Here is a 22,481-nt window from a genome sequence, read left to right as displayed (position 1 = left end):
TGTAGTACCCTAGAGGAGCACAAAACTGAGAATAGCTACATTGAAATGGTGGCCATAGCAGAAAAACACAAAAAAGAATTGACATGTCCCATCTACTTAAACTATTCAAAGATCCCTGCTTGACGTCGTGCAAACACAACTTCTGCTTCACCTGCCTCAGGCAGTTGGAGAGGGAGAACTAGCATGTCCTTTCACTTGTTCCCAGTGTCTTGACATCTCTTGGATCCAGAGGATCTAGACCAATATGGCCCTGGGGAAACTAGTGGCTGAGATCACAGTGATGACACTTGTGACACTTGTGCTGAGCATGTGCTGCTGGAATTTGGAGTTCTATGAAAGGATGAGTCTGAATGTGGCCGCAAGTAATAACCTCCTCATATTTTCTAATGACCTGTACAGCCTCTTATGGAGGTATGTCCAGATGAGACCACCAGAGAATGCCAAGGCATTAATCTCTGCTGCTCCTGTCCTAGGGTCCTCGTGCTTCACCTCTGGCTGACATTATTAGGAGTTGAAAGTGGGAGAAATAAAAGGATGGATTGCAGGTGTTTTCAGAGAATCTGCATGTCATGAAGAAACTTTCCTGGTATCATCAGATCTGTGGTTCTGAGTGGTGAGCCTCAAGAGAGTATGTGAAGTCACTGCTAGCACAGAAACTAGGACGGTTCTCCATGTGAGCCCAAACTTAGAAGTGGGGATTTTCCTGGACTGTGACCTGAAAACCATTTCATTTTTCAACACCTCTGATAGTTTCCATTTATTCATCTTCACAATATGTCTACCTTGGAGCCTCTATTTTCACTCTTTGGACCTGGGATCCCAAGAGAGGGTGAGAACATACAACACATGAAGATCTGTGCCAAGGAAGGTATCGATGTCATAATTTGACCACAGCCCTCTCAGGGAGACAGGAAAAGAGGAACATGCGGGATGAAACTGTCGGATCATACACTTTCATCTCTTTTGACATTGCCAGGAGTTTATAAGTTTGAGAAACCATTTGTTTTACTAAAAAGGAAGCTTTAAGATTAGAATTGCAAAAATAAACAATTGATTTTAAAACCTAACTTAATTCTACATACTGGTCTTTGCTCGAGATGAAACTGGACCAAACCCAAGAGGCCCACAGTGTGAGGGCTAGTTTTGTTTCTCCTCTTGTGTGTTTCCCAGGGCCACCTCCATGAACTGCTGCTTCCTCATGTAACCAAGAACTTGTTTCTGAAGAGTGCCTAGGTTGTCTATTCATAGGCTCAACCCCCATGGACTTGAGAAGGAAGGTTTCCTGTGTATGCCCCACATGAGGAGGAGAATCACAGGGCTGGAGATATTCAGAGGGACATGGTGTCCAAGGATTAAGTTGGGAAAGGAAGGAAAAGTCCAGGAAGAGTGATTTGTTGGCATGAACTGAAAGTTGATTCAAAGAGCACAATAAAGCAAATTTTCAGCCTTTTTTCCCTCAAAATTAAGTAACATAAAAAATAGAGCTATGTTTAACCCAAGAACCTAAGGTATGATTTTTAAAATCTCTCCATAAAGCTATGGGGAAATAATGGATTGTTTCACAGATGGTGTTTGGGATACTGACTGTCCATATGAAAAAGTAAATAAAATGCAAACATAGCATTTTAGCATACACAAGACTAGTCTTCAGAAGAATAACTACATTAAAGTGAAAGGTAGATCCAGCTCCAAGATGGCTGAACAGGAAGAGCTCCAGTCTACAGCTCCCAGCGTGAGTGACACAGAAGATGGATGATTTCTGCATTTCCAACTGAGGTACTGGGTTCATCTCACTGAGACTGGTTAGACAGTGGTTGCAGCCCATGGAGTGTGAGCTGAAACAGAGTGGGGCATCACCTCACCTGGGAAGTGCAAGGGGTCAGGGAATTCCCTTTCCTAGCCAAGGGAAGCCATGACAGATGGTACCTGGAAAATCGGGATGCTCCTGCCCTAATACTGCACTTTTCCAATGGTCTTAGCAAATGGCACACCAGAAGATTATATCCCGTGCCTGGCTCGGTGGGCCCGACGCCCACGGAGCTTTGCTCACTGCTAGCACAGCAGTCCAATATCAAACTGCCAGTTAGCAGCCAGGCTGGGGGAGGAGCATCTGCCTTTGCTGAGGCTTGACTAGGTAAACAATGTGGCTGGAAAGCTCAGACTAGGTGGAGCCCACTGCAGCTAAAAGAGAACTCCCTGCCTCTGCAGACTCCACCTCTGGGGGCAGAGCATAGCTGAACAAAAGGCAGCAGAAACTTCTGCAGACTTAAACGTCCCTGTCTGACAGCTTTGAAGAGAGCAGTGCTTCCCTTAGCACGGAGTTTGAGAGCTGAGAATGGACAGACTGCCTCCTCAACTGGGTCCCTGACCCACAAGTAGCCTAACTGGGAGACATCTCCCAGTAGGGGCCGACTGACACCTCATACAGCTTGGTGCCCCTCTGAGACAAAGCTTCCAGAGGAAGGATCAGGTAGCAACATTTGCTGTTCTGCAATATTTGCTTTTCTGCAGCCTCTGCTGGTGCTACCCAGGCACACAGGGTCTGGAGTGGACCTCCAGCAAACTCCAACAGACTTGCAGCTGAGGGTCCTGACTGTTAGAAGGAAAACTAACAAACAGAAAGGAATAGCATCAATATCAACAAAAAGGACATCCACACCAAAACCCCATCTGTAGGTCACCATCATCAAAGACCAAAGGTAGATAAAACCACAAAGATGGGGAGAAACCAGAGCAGAAAACCTGAAAATTCTAAAAACCAGAGTGTGTCTTCTCTTCCAAAGGATCGCAGCTCCTTGCCAGCAATGGAGCAAAGCTAGACGGAGAGTGACTTTGACAAGTTGACAGAAGTAGGCTTCCGAAGATCAGAAATAACAAACTTCTCCAAGCTAAAGGAGGATGTTTGAACCCCATCGCAAAGAAGCTAAAAACATTGAAAAAAGATTAGAAGAATGGCTAACTAGAATAAGCAGTGTAGAGAAGACCTTAAATGACTTGATGGAGCTGAAAACCATGGCATGAGAACTACATGGCGAATGCACAAGCTTCAGAGCCGATTTGATCAACTGGAAGAAAGAGTATCAGTGATTGAAGTTCAAATGAATGAAATGAAGTCAGAAGAGAAGTTTAGAGAAAAAAGAGTAAAAAGAAACGAACAAGGCCTCCAAGAAATATGGGACTATGTGAAAAGACCAAATTGACATTTTATTGGTATACCTGAAAGTGACGGGGAGAATGGAACCAAGTTGGAAAACACTCTGCAGGATATTATCCAGGAGAACTTCCCCAATCTAGCAAGGCAGGCCAACATTCAAATTTAGGAAATACAGAGAACACCACAAAGATACTCCTCCAGAAGAGCAGCCCCAAGACACATAATTGTCAGATTCACCAAGGTTGAAACGAAGGCAAAAATGTTAAGGGCAGCCAGAGAGAAAGGTCAGGTTACCCACAAAGGGAAGCCCATCAGACTAACAGCCGATCTGTCAGCAAAAACTCTACAAGCCAGAAGAGAGTGGGGTCCAATATTCAACATTCTTAAAGAAAAGAATTTTCAACCCAGAATTTCATATCCAGCCAAACTAAGCTTCAAAAGTGAAGGAGAAATAAAATCCTTTACAGACAAGCAAATGCTGAGAGATTTTGTCACCACCAGGCCTGCCTTACAAGAGCTCCTGAAGGAAGCACTAAACATGGGAAGGAACAACCAGTACCAGCCACTGCAAAAACATGCCAAATTGTAAAGACCATCGATGCTCTGAAGAAACTGCACCAACTAATGGGCAAAATAACCAGCTAACATCATAATGACAGGATCAACTTCACACATAACAATATTAACCTTAAATGTAAATGAACTAAATGCCCCCAATTAAAAGACACAGACTGGCAAATTGGATAAAGTGTCAAGACCCATCAGTGTGCTATATTCAGGAGACCCATCTCACATGCAGAGACACACATAGGCTCAGAATAAAGGGATGGAGGAAGATCTACCAAGCAAATGGAAAACAAAAAAAAAAGCAGGGGTTTCAATCCTAGTCTCTGATAAAATAGACTTTAAACCAACAAAGATCAAAAGAGACAGAGAAGGCCATTACATAATGGTAAAGGGATCAATTCAACAAGAAGAGCTATTTTAAATATATATGCACCCAATACAGGAGCACCCAGATTCATAAAGCAAGTAGTTAAAGACCTACAAAGAGACTTAGACTCCCACACAATAATAATGGGAGACTTTAACACTCCACTGTCAACATTAGACAGATCAACGAGACAGAAAGTTAACAAGGATATCCAGGAATTGAACTCAGCTCTGCACCAAGCGGACCTAATAGATATCTACAGAACTCTCCACCCCAAATCAGCAGAATATAATTCTTCTCAGCACCACATCAGACTTATTCCAAAATTGACCACATAGTTGGAAGTAAAGCACTCCTCAGCAAATGTAAAAGAACAGAAATCTTAACAAACTCTCTCTCAGACCATAGTGCAATCAAATTAGAAGTCACGATTAAGAAACTCACTCAAAACAGCACAACTACATGGAAACTGAACAACCTGCTCCTGAATGACTACTGTGTAAATAATGAAATTAAGGCAGAAATAAATGCGTTCTTTGAAACTAATGAGAACAAAAACACAATGTACAAGAATTTCTGAGACACAGCTAAAGCATTGTTTAGAGGGAAATTTATAGCACTAAATGCCCACAGGAGAAAATGGGAAAAATCTAACATCGACACCCTAACATCACAATTAAAAGAACTAGAGAAGCAAGAACAAACAAATTCAAAAGGTGGCAGAAGGCAAGAAATAACTAAGATCAGAGCAGAACTGAAGGAGACAGAGACATAAAAAATCCTTCAAAAAAATCAATGAATCCAGGAGCTGGATTTTTGAAAACATCAACAAAATTGATAGACTGCTAGCAAGACTAATAAAGAAGAAAAGAGAAAAGAATCATATAGACACAATAAAAAACGATAAAGGGGATATCACCACCAATCCCACAGAAAACAAACTACCATCAGAGAATACTATAAACATCTATATGTGACTAACCTAGAAAATCTAGAAGAAATGGATAAATTCCTGGACACATACACCCTCCCAAGACTAAACCAGGAAGAAGTTGAATCCCTAAATAGACCAATAACAGGCTCTGAAATTGAGGCAATAATTAATAAATAGCCTACCAACCAAAAAAAGTCCAGGACCAGACAGATTCACAGCTGAATTCTACCAGAGGTACAAAGAGGAGTTGTTACCATTCCTTCTGAAACTATTCCAATCAATAGAAAAAGAAGGAGTCCTTCCTAACTCATTTTATGAGGCCAGCATCATCCTGATACCAAAGCCTGGCAGAGGCACAATGAAAAAAGAGAATTTTAGACCAATATCCCTGATGAACATCAATGCAAAAATCCTCAATAAAATACTGGCAAACCAAATCCAGCAGCACATCCAAAAGCTTATCCACCATGATCAAGTGGGCTTCATCCCTGGGATGCAAGGCTGGTTCAACATATGCAAATCAATAAACATAATCCATTATATAAACAGAACCGAAGACGAAAACCACATGATTGTCTTAATAGATGGAACCAAAAAAGTTCCCACATTGCCAAGATAATCCTAAGCAAAAAGAACAAAGCTGGAGGCATCAGGCTACCTGACTTCAAACTATACTACAAGGCTACAATAACCAAACCAGCATGGTACTGGTACCAAAACAGAGATATAGGCCAATGGAACAGAACAGAGCCCTCAGAAATAATACCACACATCTACAAACATCTGATCTTTGACAAACCTGACAAAAACAAGAAATGGGGAAACGATTCCCTATTTAATAAATGGTGCTGGGAAAACTGGCTAGCCATATGTAGAAAGATGAAACTGGATCCCTTCCTTTCACCTTGTAAAAAAATTAATTAAAGATGGATTAAAGACTTAAACGTTAGACCTAAAACCATAAAAATCCTAGAAGAAAACCTAGGCAATACCATTCAGGACATAGGCATGGGGAAGGACTTCATGACTAAAACACCAAAAGCAATGGCAACAAAAGCCAAAATTGACAAGTGGGATCTAGTTAAACTAAAGAGCTCTGTATAGCAAAAGAAACTATCATCAGAGTGAACAGGCAACCTACAGAACGGGAGAAAATTTTTGCAATCTACCTATCTGACAAAGGGCTAATATCCAGAATCTACAAAGAACTTAAACAAATTTACAAGAAAAAAATCAAACGACCCAATCAAAAAGTGGGTGAAGGATATGAACAGACACTTCTCAAAAGAAGACATTTATGCAGCCAAAAAACACATGAAAAAATGCTCACCATCACTGGCCATCAGAGAAATGCAAATCAAAACCACAATGAGATACCATCTCACACCAGTTAGAATGGCAATCATTAAAAAGGTCAGGAAACAACAGGTGCTGGAGAGGGTGTGGAGAAATAGGAACGCTTTTACACTGTTGGTGGGAGTGTAAATTAGTTCAACCATTGTGGAAGACAGTGTGGCGATTCCTCATGGATATAGAACTAGAAATACCATTTGACCCAGCCATCCCATTACTGGGTACATACCCAAAGGATTATAAATCATGCTAGTATAAAAACACATGCACACGTATGTTTATTGCGGCACTATTCACAATAGCAAAGACTTGGAACCAACCCAAATGTCTATCAATGATAGACTGGATTAAGAAAATGTGGCACATATACACCATGGAATACTATGCAGCCATGAAAAAGGATGAGTTCATGTCCTTTGTAGGGACATGAATGAAGCTGGAAACCATCATTCTGAACAAACTGTCGCAAGGTCAGAAAACCAAATACCACATGTTCTCACTCATAGGTGGGAACTGAACAATGAAAACACTTGTGAGAGGTGAAGCCACCTTGGCTTCTTGGTCTGTAAGGACTTGGAGAACTTTTCTGTCTACCTAGAGGATTGTAAACACACCAATCAGTGCTCTGAGTCTAGCTAAAGTTTTGTAAACACACCAATCAGCACTCTGTAAAAATGCACCAATGAGCACTCTGTGTCTAGCTAAAGGTTTGTAAATGCATCACTCAGCACTCTGTAAAAACACACCAATCAGCGCTCTATGTCTAGCTAAAGGTTTGTAAATGCACCAAACAGCACTGTGTAAAAATGCACCAATCAGCACTCTGTAAAATGGACCAATCAGCACTCTCTAAAATGGGCCAATCAGCAGGATGTGGGTGGGGCCAAATAAGGGAATAAAAGCTAGCCACCTGAGCCAGCAGGGGCAGCCAGCAGTGGCAACCAGCTGGGGTCTCCTTCCATGCTGTGGAAGCTTTGTTCTTTTGCTCTTCACAATAAATCTTGCTACTGCTTATTCTTTGGGTCTGCACCACCTTTATGAGCTGTAACACTCACTGCCAGGGTCTGCGGCTTCATTCCTGAAGTCATTGAGACCACGAACCCACCTGGAGGAACACACAACTCCAGACACGCCACCTTTAAGAGCTGTACCACTCACTGGGAAGGTCTGCAGCTTCACTCCTGAAGTCAGCAAGACCACAAACCCACCAGAAGGAAGAAACTCTGGACACATCTGAACATCTGAAGGAACAAACTCCGGACACACCATCTTTAAGAGCTGTAACACTCACCATGAGGGTCTGTGGTTTCATTCTTGAAGTCAGCGAGACCAAGAACCCACTGGAAGGAACTAATTCTGGAGCTACTTGGACACAGGGTGGGGAATATCACACATCGGTTCCTGTCGTGGGGTCGGGGGAGAGGGGAGGGATAGCATTAGGAGAAATACCTAATGTTAAATGACGAATTAATGGGTGCAGCACACTAACATGGCATTGTATACATATGTAACAAACCTGCACATTGTGCACATGTACCCTAGAACTTAAAGTATAATAAAAAAATAAGAAAAAAATAAAGTGAAAGGTAAAACTCTAAAGCAGATGTAAGAGGTAACTTTGTGGCCTAGGGCTGGGGAAATACTTCTTCAACTAAACTCCCGAAAAATACAAACAATGAAGTGAAAAATTGATATATCTGAGTTCATCGAAATTAACTATAAAGATGGCAGCTGTGTTGTTAGTGGCGACGCAGTTGCTGCAGGGATCGGGTTCTTGGGGCTGCCCGCGGCTAAGGTGAGCCACAGGTGAGCCAGGCCTTGGCCTGGGACTGGGGCAGCTGGAGTCTTTCCAGAGGCTCTATCTTTGGGTTCTGCAGGCTCATGTCCTCAGGCGGGCTCACCCCTGGAGACACCAGCCTCATCCCAGAGGCGATGGGGGCGCTTCTCAGCTTTGCATCTCCACCCCTGGCTAACAGTCCCATTTGTCTCTCCTCTCCTCCTCGGCTACTGGGTACTATCCTGCCCTCACCTCTTCAGCAGAGGCCGTGTCTCATCTCTCTGCCTCTGCCCCACTCTCCTTCGGCATTTTTCCCTTGTGTCCAGAATTTGTGGGTTCTTGGTCTCGCTGACTTCAAGAATGAAGCCGGGGACCCTCACAGTGAGTGCTACAGTTCTTAAAGTTGGTGTGTCCGGAGTTTGTTCCTTCAGATGTTCAGATGTGTCCAGAGTTTCTTCCTTCTGGTGAGTTTGTGGTCTCGCTGACTTCAGGAGTGAAGCCGTGGACCTTCATGGAGAGTGTTACAGCTCTTAAAAGCAGTGCATCTGGAATTGTTCATTCCCTCCAGTGGGTTCGTGATCTCACTGGCTTCAGGAGTGAAGCTGCAGACCTTCACGGTGAGTGTTACAGTTCATAAAGTTAGTGCGGACCCAAAGAATGAGCTGCAGCAAGATTTATTGCAAAGAGCAAAAGAACCAAGCTTTCATCGCATGGAAGGGGACCCGAGTGGGTTGCGGCTGCTGGCTCGTGTGGCCTGCTTATATTCCCTTATCTGGCCCCACCTAAATCCTACTGATTGGTACATTTTACAGAGAGCTGGTCCATTTTACAGAGAGCTGATTGGTCCGTTTTGACAGGGTGCTGATTGGTGCGTCCACAAGCCTCTAGCTAGACACAGAGTGCTGATTGGTGCGTTTACAATCCTTTAGCTAGACACAGAAGTTCTCCAAATCCCCACCCTACCCAGAAGCCGGCTGGTTTCACCTCTCAATGGCTCCAGCCGCCGCCTCTCCCTGCACACCTCCCGCCAGCAGAGGGAGCCCGCTCCAGCCTCGGCCAGCCCCAGAGAGGGGCCCCCACAGTGCAGCCGCCGGCTGAAGGGCTCCTCAAGCACGGCTGGACTGGAGGCTGAGAGCGAGCAAGGGCTGCTAGCACATTGTCACCTCTCACCCTCAGAAGGCTGAGCTGGTGGGGGCTGAGTTCTGTTACGTGTGACAGCAACGTCTAGGCCAAGCTTGTCCAACCTGCGGCCCACCAGCTGCATACCACTCTGGGCGGCTTTGAATGTAGCCCAACACAAATTGGTAAACTTTCTTAAAACATCGTGCGATTTTTTTTTGTTGTTAGCTCATCAGCTATCATTAACATCAGTGTATTTTACGTGTGGCCCAAGGCAATTCTTCCATTGTGGCCCAGGGAAACCAAACCGAAAGATTGGACGCTCCTGGTCTAGGCTCTCAATTGCTGAACTAGTTTCCTCTCGGCTGTTGATTCCTGACATTTAAGGACTTTTTCTGTCCCCTCTGCTCTTCCTGCCCAAGCGGCAATGTCTGCCTTTCCCCACAAGGGTGCGTTCATTCAGGCAACAGGTATGTATTACCCTTCGCTACATAATGAGCACTATTTCAGGGGTATGGAGGTGACCAGAGAGAGTTGCTGCCCACAGGAAATGGAGACAGACAATAGTGTGAACAAAATATTGCCAATCATGAAAATGGTTTGAAGTAAATAAGCAGCGTTTAGTGGCAGAAAATAGCGGGAAAGCCTAGACAGACTGAGTGATAGCCCCTCATCAAGGTAACATTTAAGCCAAGAGATGAAGAATGAAAGAAGGGGAGGCCATATGAAAAAGGCAAGCCCTGGAATAGTGAGAATAGAAGCTTTGGAGGTGACGAGCCCGGTGTGTTCTGGGAATTGATGGAAGAGTCGGAGTGACTGGGACCTGTAGGGGTGGGAGGTTCAGGAAATGAGTGTGGAGAAAGAGACACAAGGCCTTCAAACCAGATTAATAAGGAGTGTGTCTTCCACCTAGACTTCAGTGACACTGCTAAAGGGCAGAGCGGTTCTAAGTGTTTTATCTGTATGAACTGTGCTTCAATGAGTTTTGGTTGTAAGCCCTATTTTACAGAGATGGCAATTAATTAATTAAGACCCAACGTACTGAATCAGCTTGCCTCAGGGTCCCTTGGCTGAGCCAGGATCACTCCTCTATGTTGTCTTTCAAGATATGTAGAAAGAAATCCTTTAGAAAGGCAAATGTCGATTTCTAATGCAGACAAAACATAACTAACTGCACTAAGTGGTCATCATAGGCTCAGTTGTCTCAATTTTGTGGTACTGGGTCAGTTTCTCTGTTTTAGGTTTGGACTCCCTGCATATAGACACTTTAGAAGTGGTGGCACCTCTCCCAACATCCCCACTCCCCACTTCTGTCTTACCTGGAGTACCTAAGCTTGTTTTTGCTACAGTCAATGGACAGGCAAAGTTTGAAACCAAAGTTACTATGTTGGATAATGGGCTTTGTGTGGCATCTTAAAATAAGTTTGGAAGCTTTTATATGGCAGGAAGTAAATACTGTTGCTAATATTGTGGGTGGTCTCCTTGTTTTAACATGTACATGCTTTAGCTGACTCTCAGTTGTAATTAACGTGTCAATTATGAATTGTACTCTGAGTGGATGTATGCTAGAAAATCCGAAAACTTAGTAACCAAAATATCAACAGTGGTCATTTTTGGTGGTGGCATTTAGGGTGGTTTCCCTCCTCCCCCCACTTTTAAAAATCCTTTCTGTAATTCTAAAAGTTTTCTACCACAAACATGAAGTGTATGGCTTCATAAATGTTGACCTACGTATATACCTGTGAAGCCACCATTACAATGAAGATAATGAGTATATCCATCACCCTCATATAATTAAATCTGGTTATTAAATCATTGACAATTTTAAAAAGTATCTCTTGACTAAATCTTATTTTGAACATCTGATTTAACCTGCGAATTTTCTTTATATTACTAGTTCTTATTAATTCAGGATCAAGATACAAAGAAAAATATTGTGGTGAAATTGCGCAGTCTTTGGAAAGTTGGCATTTTTAGTCAGTTGTCTAATTTGTAGTTTTTGAGACAATACTATAGAAAGATGTTTCAAGTTTTTCTTTTTTAGAATGGTTATTTTAATACATTATTAAGTTGCTAAGTTAATGCTAGTAAAAGACCTTTAAGTTTAAAAAAAAGCATAGAAAGAGTTAGCAAATACATGACACACTGGGAGAAAATATTTGTGGCATTTAAAACCAACACAGGGCCATGTGCAATGGCTCACGCCTGTAATCTCAAAACTTTGGGAGGGGGAGGCAGGAGGATCACTTGAGCCCAGGAGTTCAAGACCAGCTGAGCAACATAGTGGGACCTCATTTCTACAAAAAAAATTTAAAATTAGCTGGGCATAGTTGTGTGCACCTATAGTCCCAGCTACTTGGAAGGCTGAGGTAGGAGGATCACTTGAGCCTGGGAGTTTGAGGCTGCAGTGAGCCGTGATTGTACCACTGTACTCCAGCCTGGGTAACACAGTGAGGCTGCTCTGTCTCATAAATAAATAAATAAATACATAAACAAACAAAACCAACAAGGAATTTGCATTAGAATATACAAAGAATTCAAAATCAACAGGGCCAGAAAACTAATAGAAAAATGGCAAAGTATATAAATAAGCAGTTCACACTCAAATGACCAACATGTAGAGATAATACTAATCTCACTAATAATCAGAGATATACAAATTAAACCAATGAGCTACCACCTGACATCAATATGGCAAAACTTTTTATAAAGGCATATCATTCGAAACTGGAGGTGAAAATAAGGAAACAGGAATGCTTAGCCTACTGGAAGGAGTATAAACTGTGCTTGTGAAACTCATTTATGTCTGTCTTATGATTCTACTTCTGGATAACGATCCCAAAGAAATTCTCACACAGTTCCATAAGAGGACATATTCAAGAATACTCACCATGCCATTTCTCTACCAGGGAGTCAGAGACACTGTCCACTCCACCTTCTAGTGTGTATTCCTCTATTACATAGGCTGGCAAGTTAAAAACTACATTTTCCAGACACCTCTGCAGCTAAGGTTCAGCAAATCATATGCATTCTTGTGAGAAAGGGAAAGCAGAAGTAAGGTGATCTACCACTTCTCCCTTTCTACTGGCAAGCATTGTTGTGGACCGGTTTGATTTTACTGTACTAGTGTTAGCAAACGTTACAATGACAAGGCACTGACAGATGTCAATAGGCAGAATGCTGGACATCCGTTTTGCTGGGGTGGATGGTAGAGGTGTAGTGTGTTTCTGGAACAGCAGCTGCCTCCTGATCAGGGCAGTCTCAGGATAATAGTCAAGGCAGCTACTGCTATTAGAAGAGAGAATCGCTCCCTCAGTGACTTTGAGTCTTTCCTAGATTGTTTCCTTCAGCATTCTCTATGATTCTGTAATGCATCCCTTTCTATTTAAAGTTAATTTTCTTTGCATTTAAACTACAGTTTGACTGATTCCACCAGAATGCGAGAAATTTGTTAATATTCTTCTGTTCTACATTTTGCAAAGTTCACTTACGGTTAAACTTCCATCTCAATTGTTCGTTCTATCAGGCAAGTCTACTCTCTCTGTATTTCACAGTATTTTGCATTTTTATTGTAATTACTTGCTTACCTATCTGTCTTTCTCCATTAGAACATGAACTCTTTGAGGCCAGAGATGGAATCTTATTCATTTTCGTAATTCTGGCTTTTAGCATTACAGCCGTCTTCCCTCCCAACTAAGGGCCTTTGCATATGCTATACCACCTGCCTGGGAAACCCTCCTACTTCTTTTCATCTAATTAACTCTTACTCATGTTTCTTATTCAGCTGGATCATCTTGAGATTGAACTATACTGTTCAGTATAGTAGTCACTAACCATATGTGACTATTTCCATTTTTTATTTTATAATTTTATTTAAATTAATTTTAAATTAAATTTAAAATTTAAAATCATTCAAATTGACCAACAGATTGAAAATAAAAAGAAGTAAATAAAAATCAATCATCAGTCACACTACCCACATTTTACATAAATGAACATGTGGCTACCATATTGGGCAGTACAGAATACAGAACATTTCTGTCATCACAGAAAGTTCTGTTGGACAGCACTGATCTAAGTACATCAGGTCTCTGTATTTTACACTCCTGCAATATCTTGTGCTGTGCTTACATAGCACTTATCAAACTAAATTATGAATTAATAATATCTGTCTTCTCCGTTAAATCTTAGGCCACATATAGACAGAAACCATGTCTGTTTTGTTTGCCATTGTATGCCAGTGCCTAAGACAGTACATGACAAACAATAAACACTAAATAGATATTTGTCAAATGACAAATGAATGAATGAAATTATCTTCTAATAGATACAAACATTCTATTTCTTGCAATTTTGGGTCCAGACCAGAACTATGATTAGTGGGTTTTTATGTAGGGGCAAATACTTTTTCAAGTTTCAGACCACTTTATGCCACCTTTTTTTCTGAGCATTTTATTTCCTTTCCTGAAACCAAGAGGACAACAGTATTGAGCTAGTGAAGATTTGGAAACCTAATACTTTGGTAATACTAAAAGGTTGATGTTCAAAATATCCAAAGGTGAAACACATGACTAAAATATACTTTGTATTGTTCTACCTAGTCATGATCAATTTAAACATCTGAGTATCAGTCATAACCAAAACGATATACTTGCAATGAGTGAGAAATACTTCATTTATTTAGACTTATGATCATTACATTTTTGTTTTACATTTTAAGGTAGAAGAGAGGTTTAAAAGTGCAGTTTTATTCTTTTATAAATTATGCAATAACATACTTTAAAAAGAATAAACAATAGAAAAGATAATTAAAATAACTCAAATGAACAAAAGTGGAATCAAAATAATCAATTAAAATTGCAGTTATCATGGCCGGTGATGGATTACATGTAGTTTGTTATATCAGAAATATTGGCACTTGGAAATCTTAATAGAGCTTTGAAAAATTAGCAGCATGTGTTGTTGCCCTACACTGTCTAGAGCAGAACTCTGACCATATCTGTTTTCATTTTCACTGGGATTTAGCTTTAGTTAATACATTCACATCAGCTTTGTCTGCCTCTCCAAGACTTTTTTCATGGCTCTCAACCAAGACATTGTCTTCCTTTTTTCGGGGCCTCTGGGAACCAGCATCTCTGGGAGCTAGAGGAGCTCCAAGGGCAACAAAATTGTGCACATCCTGCAGCTTCTTACGCAGCCATTCTACTCTCTCCATCGAGTTCAGATGTTTTCCCAGGTTATGCATAAGCTGTATTTCACTCACAGATCTCTTCCTGGGAAGAAGAGAAACAGAGAGGGCCACTTCCCATTAGCTCCCCACTTCGAAATGATAAAGTCAACATTAAAAATCCAATTCCAAGGCAAAACAGTACTTACTTAACAGATTTCCCATCCGATTTTGTAAGAAAACAAATTGCCAACATGACAATCATTACTTTAGCCATGCCTTTTGCAGGTATCATCTTCACTAAAAGGACAAGCAAAATGGAGGTATTTTAAAATATTTTTAATATTCCAAACTATAGTACACAGAATGCAATACTAACTAATTGGGTTGGTTTTCATGAGAAGCTTTTGGAATCAACCTCTTTATTTTGTAGATACATTAGTATACATTATATATACACATAATTTAACTTAGAAATTAGTTTTATGCTCCTAACTATCTTTTGGAGATTTCTTGTGCAAGTTTTATTTATTTATTTATTTTTATTTATTTTTTAGCATGCAATTTTTTGTTGTTTTCTAAATCTATTTGTACACTTAATATACTAGTATTAATTTCACAAACAGTATAAAGAATGTATTCCAATGATATTATGCGGCAACTACTCACCTGAAAAAGAAAACATTGTCTCTGAAATAATTCCTAATTATACAATTTTGCAAACTAATAAGCACTATAAATATTAAAATGTTAAGACTTCAGTGTATAATGTCAATAACATCCTGCCTTTTTAAAATTGCTTAAAACATTTGTTAAAGATCATGCAAAATAAACACTGTGTTAAAATGCTAGATTACACTCAAACATCAAGGCAATGAAACACAAAAGAGCAACTATTTAGCATAATGACTGGCCGAGTAAATAACTTAATCAGCATATTAATAAAAATCCACTGAGTGATAAACATTGAAAATGTAACACTGAATCTAGATAATCGCGCATCTGCGATCTCACCATCTACCATCCTAACTGTGACTTCTGGCAGTGACTTGGGGTAAACTGCCAGAATTCATTCTACATAAATGAGCTATGTTAAAATGTTAGCAACATTTCATTGCATGATGACAGAGTACATTTCTAGTCCACACAGTGCTTCAATGTGATCATTCTCTTAACTTGGCTAATAACTAATGGAAAGTACAGTTTTACAGTCACACCACTTAAGTATATACATATATTTTACCCTTGCTTTGTTATGTTTTTAAATTTTTTTTTAAAAAGTATTGCCTTTCTTATGATCCTCCCCCAGAATTAACATGCTGACTTAGGAACAGACAAAGTAGATAAAGTCTATCCTAGTACAGAGAGCAATGATTTAGTTTTACCTAATTAAATATTTCCTTGTCATTTATCAATTGTCACTGACCTTTTTGATGTAATTATTTCCTCATTCACTCATCTATAAATATTTATTAGTGCCTATTGTTACCCATGTCTCCCTGATTTTCCAGAAAAAGAATTCATGTTTTTTTTTTTTTCTTCTCATTGCTAAGCTCACTTAGAAAAATTGGGCACCATTTAAAAGAGTTGGAGAACAGACCAGGGTGGCTTCTTGGGCACAGCTGGATGGTGCTAGAAGCCAGGCCTAGGATTTGGAGAGGAGTCTCCAACAGATAAACCCACTGAGGTCACCAGCCCTCCCTGCATCTGCTCTCCTAACAGCTCAGGATGGCCCCATTACACTACTGCCAGCCCTGGTGACTCGCCTTCTTAGCAACTTTTAAAGCCCTCTTCATTATGTACTTCCTACTTAAAATTCAGAACCTCTGTGATAAGCAATGCCCCTGTCATACAGAATGCTGGATCTCAGTTTACTGAGCCTCTCCCTGTAGTGTCACAGGCTGCGCACTCACCTAGATGAGCCCCTAACAGCAGGGTTTGCTTCTGCTTCATCTAATGCCACATCTTCCCTCAAATGTGTGGTCACCAAATGTTCTGCAAAAAGGGTCTCTAGCTTTTTACTTTTCTTTTTGGCAAATTAAGCCCTTTAAAATACTTCTGACCTATCTTTATACTCAGATCTCACCTTGTCTCAACAAGTTTTATGGGGTAATGTGCCAATGAAAAGTACAGTGGTATTTGTAAGTTCTTTTTTTTAATTATTATTATACTTTAAGTTTTAGGGTACATGTGCACAATGTGCAGGTTAGTTACATATGTATACATGTGCCATGCTGGTGTGCTGCACCCATTAACTCGTCATTTCTAATTACAAAGACAATAGAGGCTGGCTGGTGAGCCATGCTTCTCATGCTCCCTTCTGTCACACTGTGGAAATCTTAAGCCACAAGAGGAATGAAAGAGCCTATTTTTGAGAATTCCCCCCGCCCTGCACTGCATTTTATGTTGATTATACCTAAATGTTTATAACTTGCTTGAAAATGGCTAATTTTCTTCATAGTGTAAATTGTTAACACTATTTAGTTAGCAAATCCTTTTCTTAAGTAACCTTCATTTCAGGCATTGTAATAATAACCATAAATACCAAACTAATAGGTGCTAATTTAGAGATTTTCACTAAATTAATTCACATTTCTCCTAGCATTAAAAATAATGTGTCAAAGCATTTAAAAATCATCTGATTAATTACTTGTGATATGGATTTCGAGCTTTATCTCTGAATGGAATGCTTGTTTGTAGCTTATTTCAACTTATTAACAATTATCTTTTAATATAACTCTTGTCTCTTTCCTCGTTTCACATCAATATAGGATATTCTTGCCTTAATCTGCATTTCAGTACTTGCAAAGGCTGTTATTATAGAAGTGCTTTTCCTTAATGCTCAGTGTACTACCTTTTAACATACACATAGAGTAGTTATGTACTCCTATTTTACAGGGAAACTGCATCATTTAGAAATAGCATAGGAAATATAATCTGCTACATTTTTGTTTACAATATAAAGCTATTGATGGAGCAACATGAAAATTTTCTTTTTTTGTTTATGTTAGAAACAAGCACTGTAGCTGGAGGACAGGAGCACTGGAGTCTAATCTTAGCTTTGTTATATTCATCTAGTGACCTCAGACATCTCTGCTTTGCTTCCTTGTCTTCATAGGGATATGGGCTTCTTATAAGAATATCATGAAAAAAAGCTGAAAATTTGTTGCAAAACACCCTTAAAATTCATGTAATACAATTCATGAAATTAAGGAAATACAGTTTTCAGAATAGAGCTGTAATTTATGTAAAGGAATTAAATACTTACTAGTCAAACTGGACTTATCCAACTTTAGTATACAGATTGGGCTCTTTATGAGCCATAAAATAAATAATCTAAATAAGAATACTCTGCAGGAAAAATATAATATTAACTCCACTTAATAAATTTATAGAGATTATTTAAATCAGAACTATTCATTCACCATCAACCTGTTTTATTTCAAAATTTTGATACCGATACTATTATATTAAAGCATAGCATGCCAAATTTTAATGATTTTTTGCTGTAATTTCAGATGAGGTTTTAAAAGGCAAGGTATCTCAGAAGACTTTAATCAAAAAGTATTTTGTGATTTGAGAGTATTTTAGTAGCATTAATTTATTTTGTATGTGGCATTTTATATTAAACATAACTCAAACCTCTTAGCATTTTACCTTGAAGAAACAACATGATATTTGTAGAAATGGTACACATTAAATAATAACTTGATTATCAAAATCTCATGAGATTCAGAAGTGAATTTTTAAGATTACTTACCATACAATGTCTTAGAACAAGATCTTCGTTCAGGTATATTAGTAGCTGATGTTGAGTAAACTAAAGACAACTGATGAATTGGACTGTAGACCCTTAAATGTGACTTTTGTATATAGGTCTTCTGCTTTCCAAGAGAGGCTCTTTTATTGTTACAGATGATGTCACTCCCAATTCTCTGGATCTCAACTATAGGTTCAAAGCAGCACATACACACACCCATTGGGCGGTGCACACTCTTCTTAAGTTTCAGATAATTGGATACTAAAAGGAAAACAGCATTTGGCTTGAAAAGAGGCTTATGCAAAGACTTTTAACAAATACAGAATTATACCATCTAGAAAAATTCTATGTGGATTAATGAATCTGAATTTATACTGTAAAAAGACCGATTTCAAAGGTTTATGATAAAGTCATTATCTTACTTGAAAATAAAATGCAAAAATAAGTATATTTGTTATAACCATACTGTTGGTACAGTTTTTATGATAATAAATCATAAATGTTAGGCTTACTTTACAAGCCATTTTCAACCAATCCATATCACTTCTGGTTATCTTTCAAAAAAACAGATATAGCCCTTTTCTTAAAGGAAGTGTTAAAAATAATTTGAGAAAATGCTCTTAGTACATAATTACTTTAAAAGCTTCAAAAGTGAAATTATTTTAAAATTTATTTAACTTATATTTTATTTGTGCATCTTAATCTGTAATAATAACATTTGATAAGCATTAACTGCATGCCTAACTACATATATTATCCCACTAGATCTTCACAGCAGTCCTTTAAAGTTAGTACTTAAAGTACTAAAGTAGGTACTTATCCCCATTTTTACATGAGGAAACTTAGGCTTGGAAAGCAGAAAAGATGGAATTCAACAAAGGTCTTTATGACACCAGATTCTTACTACCTCAGTGTCTGCCTAGAAATATAGCCCTTCTTTGAACTCCAGTCTTCTTGACTTTAATTTGTGAAGTCATCTGAAATCACAGCAAAAGCTCTTTGCAAAATTTTCCCCCAGAGGTTAGGTCTTTATTCTCATGTTCCCTAAGGGATGATGAGAGCCTGTTCCAAAACCTATTGGAGGCGTGATGCTGCCACATGTCTGACTTCAAATATTGCTCCAGCAATATTTGCCTGGTCCACCTATCAAAACACCTTGAATGTCTTTGATATATCTAGGACTCCTTTAGACAGCTTTGCCTTCCCACCAAAGATCTGGTTCCAGAGTGGGATCAGTTCTCTCAGCTCTGGTCCCATCCTGGCTTCATGTCATCCTTTTTCCTACTAGCCATTGTCAAGGTTTGACTCTACCTTAGGTAAGAGCCAGTACAAATTTGAATAGTAACCGTATGGAGTTTATACTGAGAGATATATACTAGTCCTGCCCTAGGAAATTCTCCACTCTGGGTAAACCTCACTTAGAGTGTTGCTCCAGGCTCCATTTTAGAAGTAGTAGAAACAAATGGGAACATACACTGAGGATATCAATCAGTTTGGTGAAAATGTTGAAAACTATAACATGAGAAGTAGTTGAATGAAACTAGAAAAGTCTGAGGAAAAAAGACGGGATGACTTTATAGCTGTGTTTAATGATTTAGAGGGTTACCATAAGGAAGAAGGAGTATTCTCTCTGTGGTTTAAGAAGGAAGGGCTGGGTTCATTGGGCTTAACTTGGACATTATAATTGTCAAAATAAAGGATCAAGTACCTTCTCAAATAGTGATTTCTCCATCACTGAGAATAATCAAGTAGAAGGTAGATGAGCATTTATCAGGCATACTATAGAGATTCATACATAGAAGAAAGTTGAACTAGATAACCAAGAGGTCTCTTTTAACTGTAAAAATCTGTTGTCTTGATCTTTTTAAAGACCTCTTCTGATGCAAACTCTACATGTGATGTTTGTGTGTTATTTTTCTGTTATACTCTGTTGAGAAGAAGAATTGGAAATACAAATGGTTTTTCTTTTTGCTTTGAGATAGGATCTCACTCTATCACTCAGACTGGAGTGGTGCAGTGGTATGGACATGGCAGCCTCAACTTTCGGGGCTCAAGCAGTCCTTCCACCTCAGCCTTCTGAGTAGTTGGGGCTATAGGCACACAGCACCACAACCAGCTAATTTTTAAATTTTTTGTAGAGGCAGAGTCTAGCTAAATTGCCCAGGCTGTCCTTAGCTCAAGCAGTCCTCCCACCTCTCACTCCCAAAATGCTGGGATTGCAAGCATGAGCCACCACACCCAGTCACGAATGGATTTTTATTTTTTAACTTTTAAGTTCAGGGGTACATGTACAGGCCTGTTATATAGGTAAACTCATGTTGTGGAGGTTTATTGTACTAATTATATCATGACCCAGGTATTAAGCCTAGTGCCCATTAGTTATTTTTCCTGATCCTCTGCCTCCTTCCACTGTCCATCCTTCAGTAAGCCCCAATGTGTGTGGTTCCCTTCTTTGTGTCCATGTGTTCTCATCTTTTAGCTCCCAATTATAAGTGAGACCATGAGATGTTTGGTTTTCTGTTCCTATGTTAGTTTGCTAAGGATAGTGGCCTCTAGCTCCATCTTGTTCTTTTTTATGGCTGCCTAGTATTCCATGGTATATAGGCACCACGTATTCTTTATCCAGTCTACCACTGTTGGGCATTTAGGTTGATTGCATGTCTTTGCTATTGTGAATAGTGCTATAATGAACATACGCATGCATATGTCTTTATTATAGAATGTCTTTATTATAGAATGATTTATATTCCTTTGAGTATATACCCGGTAATGGGATTGCTGGATCAAATTGTAGTTTTGTTTTTAGTCTTTGAGGAATCGCCACACTGTTTTCCACAATTGTTGAACTAATTTACACTCCCACTAACAGTGTATAAATGTTCCTTTTTCTCTACAACCTCACCCATACCTGTTATTTTTTGGCTTTTTAATAACAGCCATTCTGACTGGTGTGAGATGGTATCTCATTATGGTTTTGATTTGCATTTCTCTGATGATCGGTGATGCTGAGCTTTTTTCCATATGCTTGTTGGCCACATGTATGTCTTATTTTCAAAAATGTCTGTTGATGTCCTTTACCCACTTTTTAATGGGGTTGTTTGTTTCTTGTAAATTTGTTTAATTTATAGATGCTGGATATTAGGCCTTTGTCAGATGCATAGTTTGCAAAAATTTTCTCCCGTTCTGTAGGTTGTCTCTTTACTCTGTTGATAGTTTCTTTTGCTGTGCAGAAGCTTTTTAGTTTAATTATATCTCATTTGCTAATTTTTGCTTTTGTTGCCATTGCTTTTAGCATCTTCTTCATGAAATCTTTGCTCATTCCTATGTCTATAACGGTATTGCCAATGTTGTCTTCCAGGGTTTTTATAGTTTTGGATCTTTAATCCATCTTGAGTTAATTTTTGTATATAGTGTAAGGAAGGGGTCCAGTTTCAATCTTCTGCATACAAAAATGGTTTTATAAACACATTTTTGCATTGTTATTATAAAGCCATGCTTAATATTCTGATTTGGAGATTTTTCCCACTTTGGGTAAGTTTGATGTAATTGACAGCCTTCTAGGAGTGATGCAATTATCACTTTCTTGTTCTTCTTCCTCTTACACTTATTTATAGAATAAATTGTCATACCAAGGCAACCACATTATTAAACTAGTTTTACAGAAAAATAAAGCAAACAGTTTAGACAGTGGTCACTCATTTGTTCACTCAAAAAATGCATTGAATACTATCTTCCAGGGGCTGTATTAATCATTGGATAATTGAGACATAATCAGTGCCTTGAAATTTAACACATAATTATAATATAATGTGATAGGTATTATAATAGGGGTATGAACAAAGACTTATAAAAGCACAGAAGAGGAAGTGACAATTTCCCTAAAGTTGTTGGAAGCTGTTTTACTGAAAAGCTGAACTGTCCTGAAAGGTGATTGTGTTTTCCATCAGAGAAGGTAAGAAAGGACAGAGGGAACTGCATGCGCACAGGCATGCAGGCAATGAAGACTGAATAGGCGCAGTGGCTCACACTTGTAATCTCAGCACTTTGGGAGGCCAAGGCAAGGGGATTGCTTGAGTTCAGGAGTTTGAGACCAGCCTGGGCAACATAGCAAGACCTCATCTCTCCTAAAAGTTAAAAAAAAAAAAATCAGCAGAATGTGGTGGTGCACACCTGTAGTCTCAGATACTCAGGAGGCTAAGGTGGGAGGATCACTTGAACCTGGAAGATGGAGGCTGCAGTGAACTCTGATCATGCCACTGTACTCCAGCCTGGGCGACAGAGTG

At 39.3% G+C, this 22,481-nt stretch overlaps 1 protein-coding gene across 2 annotated transcripts; it reads right to left on the bottom strand.

Moving 5' to 3' along the window:
• Nucleotides 1-13,928: 13,928 nt before the first annotated feature.
• PTH (parathyroid hormone) lies at nt 13,929-18,418 on the bottom strand. Of its 2 annotated transcripts, none has more exons than XM_054438046.2 (3): nt 18,199-18,284; nt 14,648-14,738; nt 13,929-14,544 (listed from the first exon to the last, which is right to left on the bottom strand). In XM_054438046.2, exons 2-3 carry the CDS (start codon nt 14,731-14,733, stop codon nt 14,283-14,285), a joined length of 348 nt encoding a protein of 115 aa, XP_054294021.1. In that variant the 5' UTR covers nt 14,734-14,738; nt 18,199-18,284; the 3' UTR covers nt 13,929-14,282. The 2 variants fall into 2 exon arrangements, with proteins under 2 accessions (XP_054294021.1, XP_054294020.1); XM_054438045.1 differs by lacking the exon at nt 18,199-18,284 and adding an exon at nt 18,333-18,418 and having other exon boundaries at nt 14,283-14,544; nt 14,648-14,743.
• Between the last annotated feature and the right edge of the window lie 4,063 nt (nt 18,419-22,481).

This window comes from Pongo pygmaeus, chromosome 9 (assembly GCF_028885625.2).
Source record: "Pongo pygmaeus isolate AG05252 chromosome 9, NHGRI_mPonPyg2-v2.0_pri, whole genome shotgun sequence".
In the NCBI taxonomy this organism is placed as follows: Eukaryota; Metazoa; Chordata; class Mammalia; order Primates; family Hominidae; genus Pongo; species Pongo pygmaeus.
Note: the sequence above shows the minus strand (reverse complement) of the source record. Positions and strands in the feature narration are given on the sequence as shown.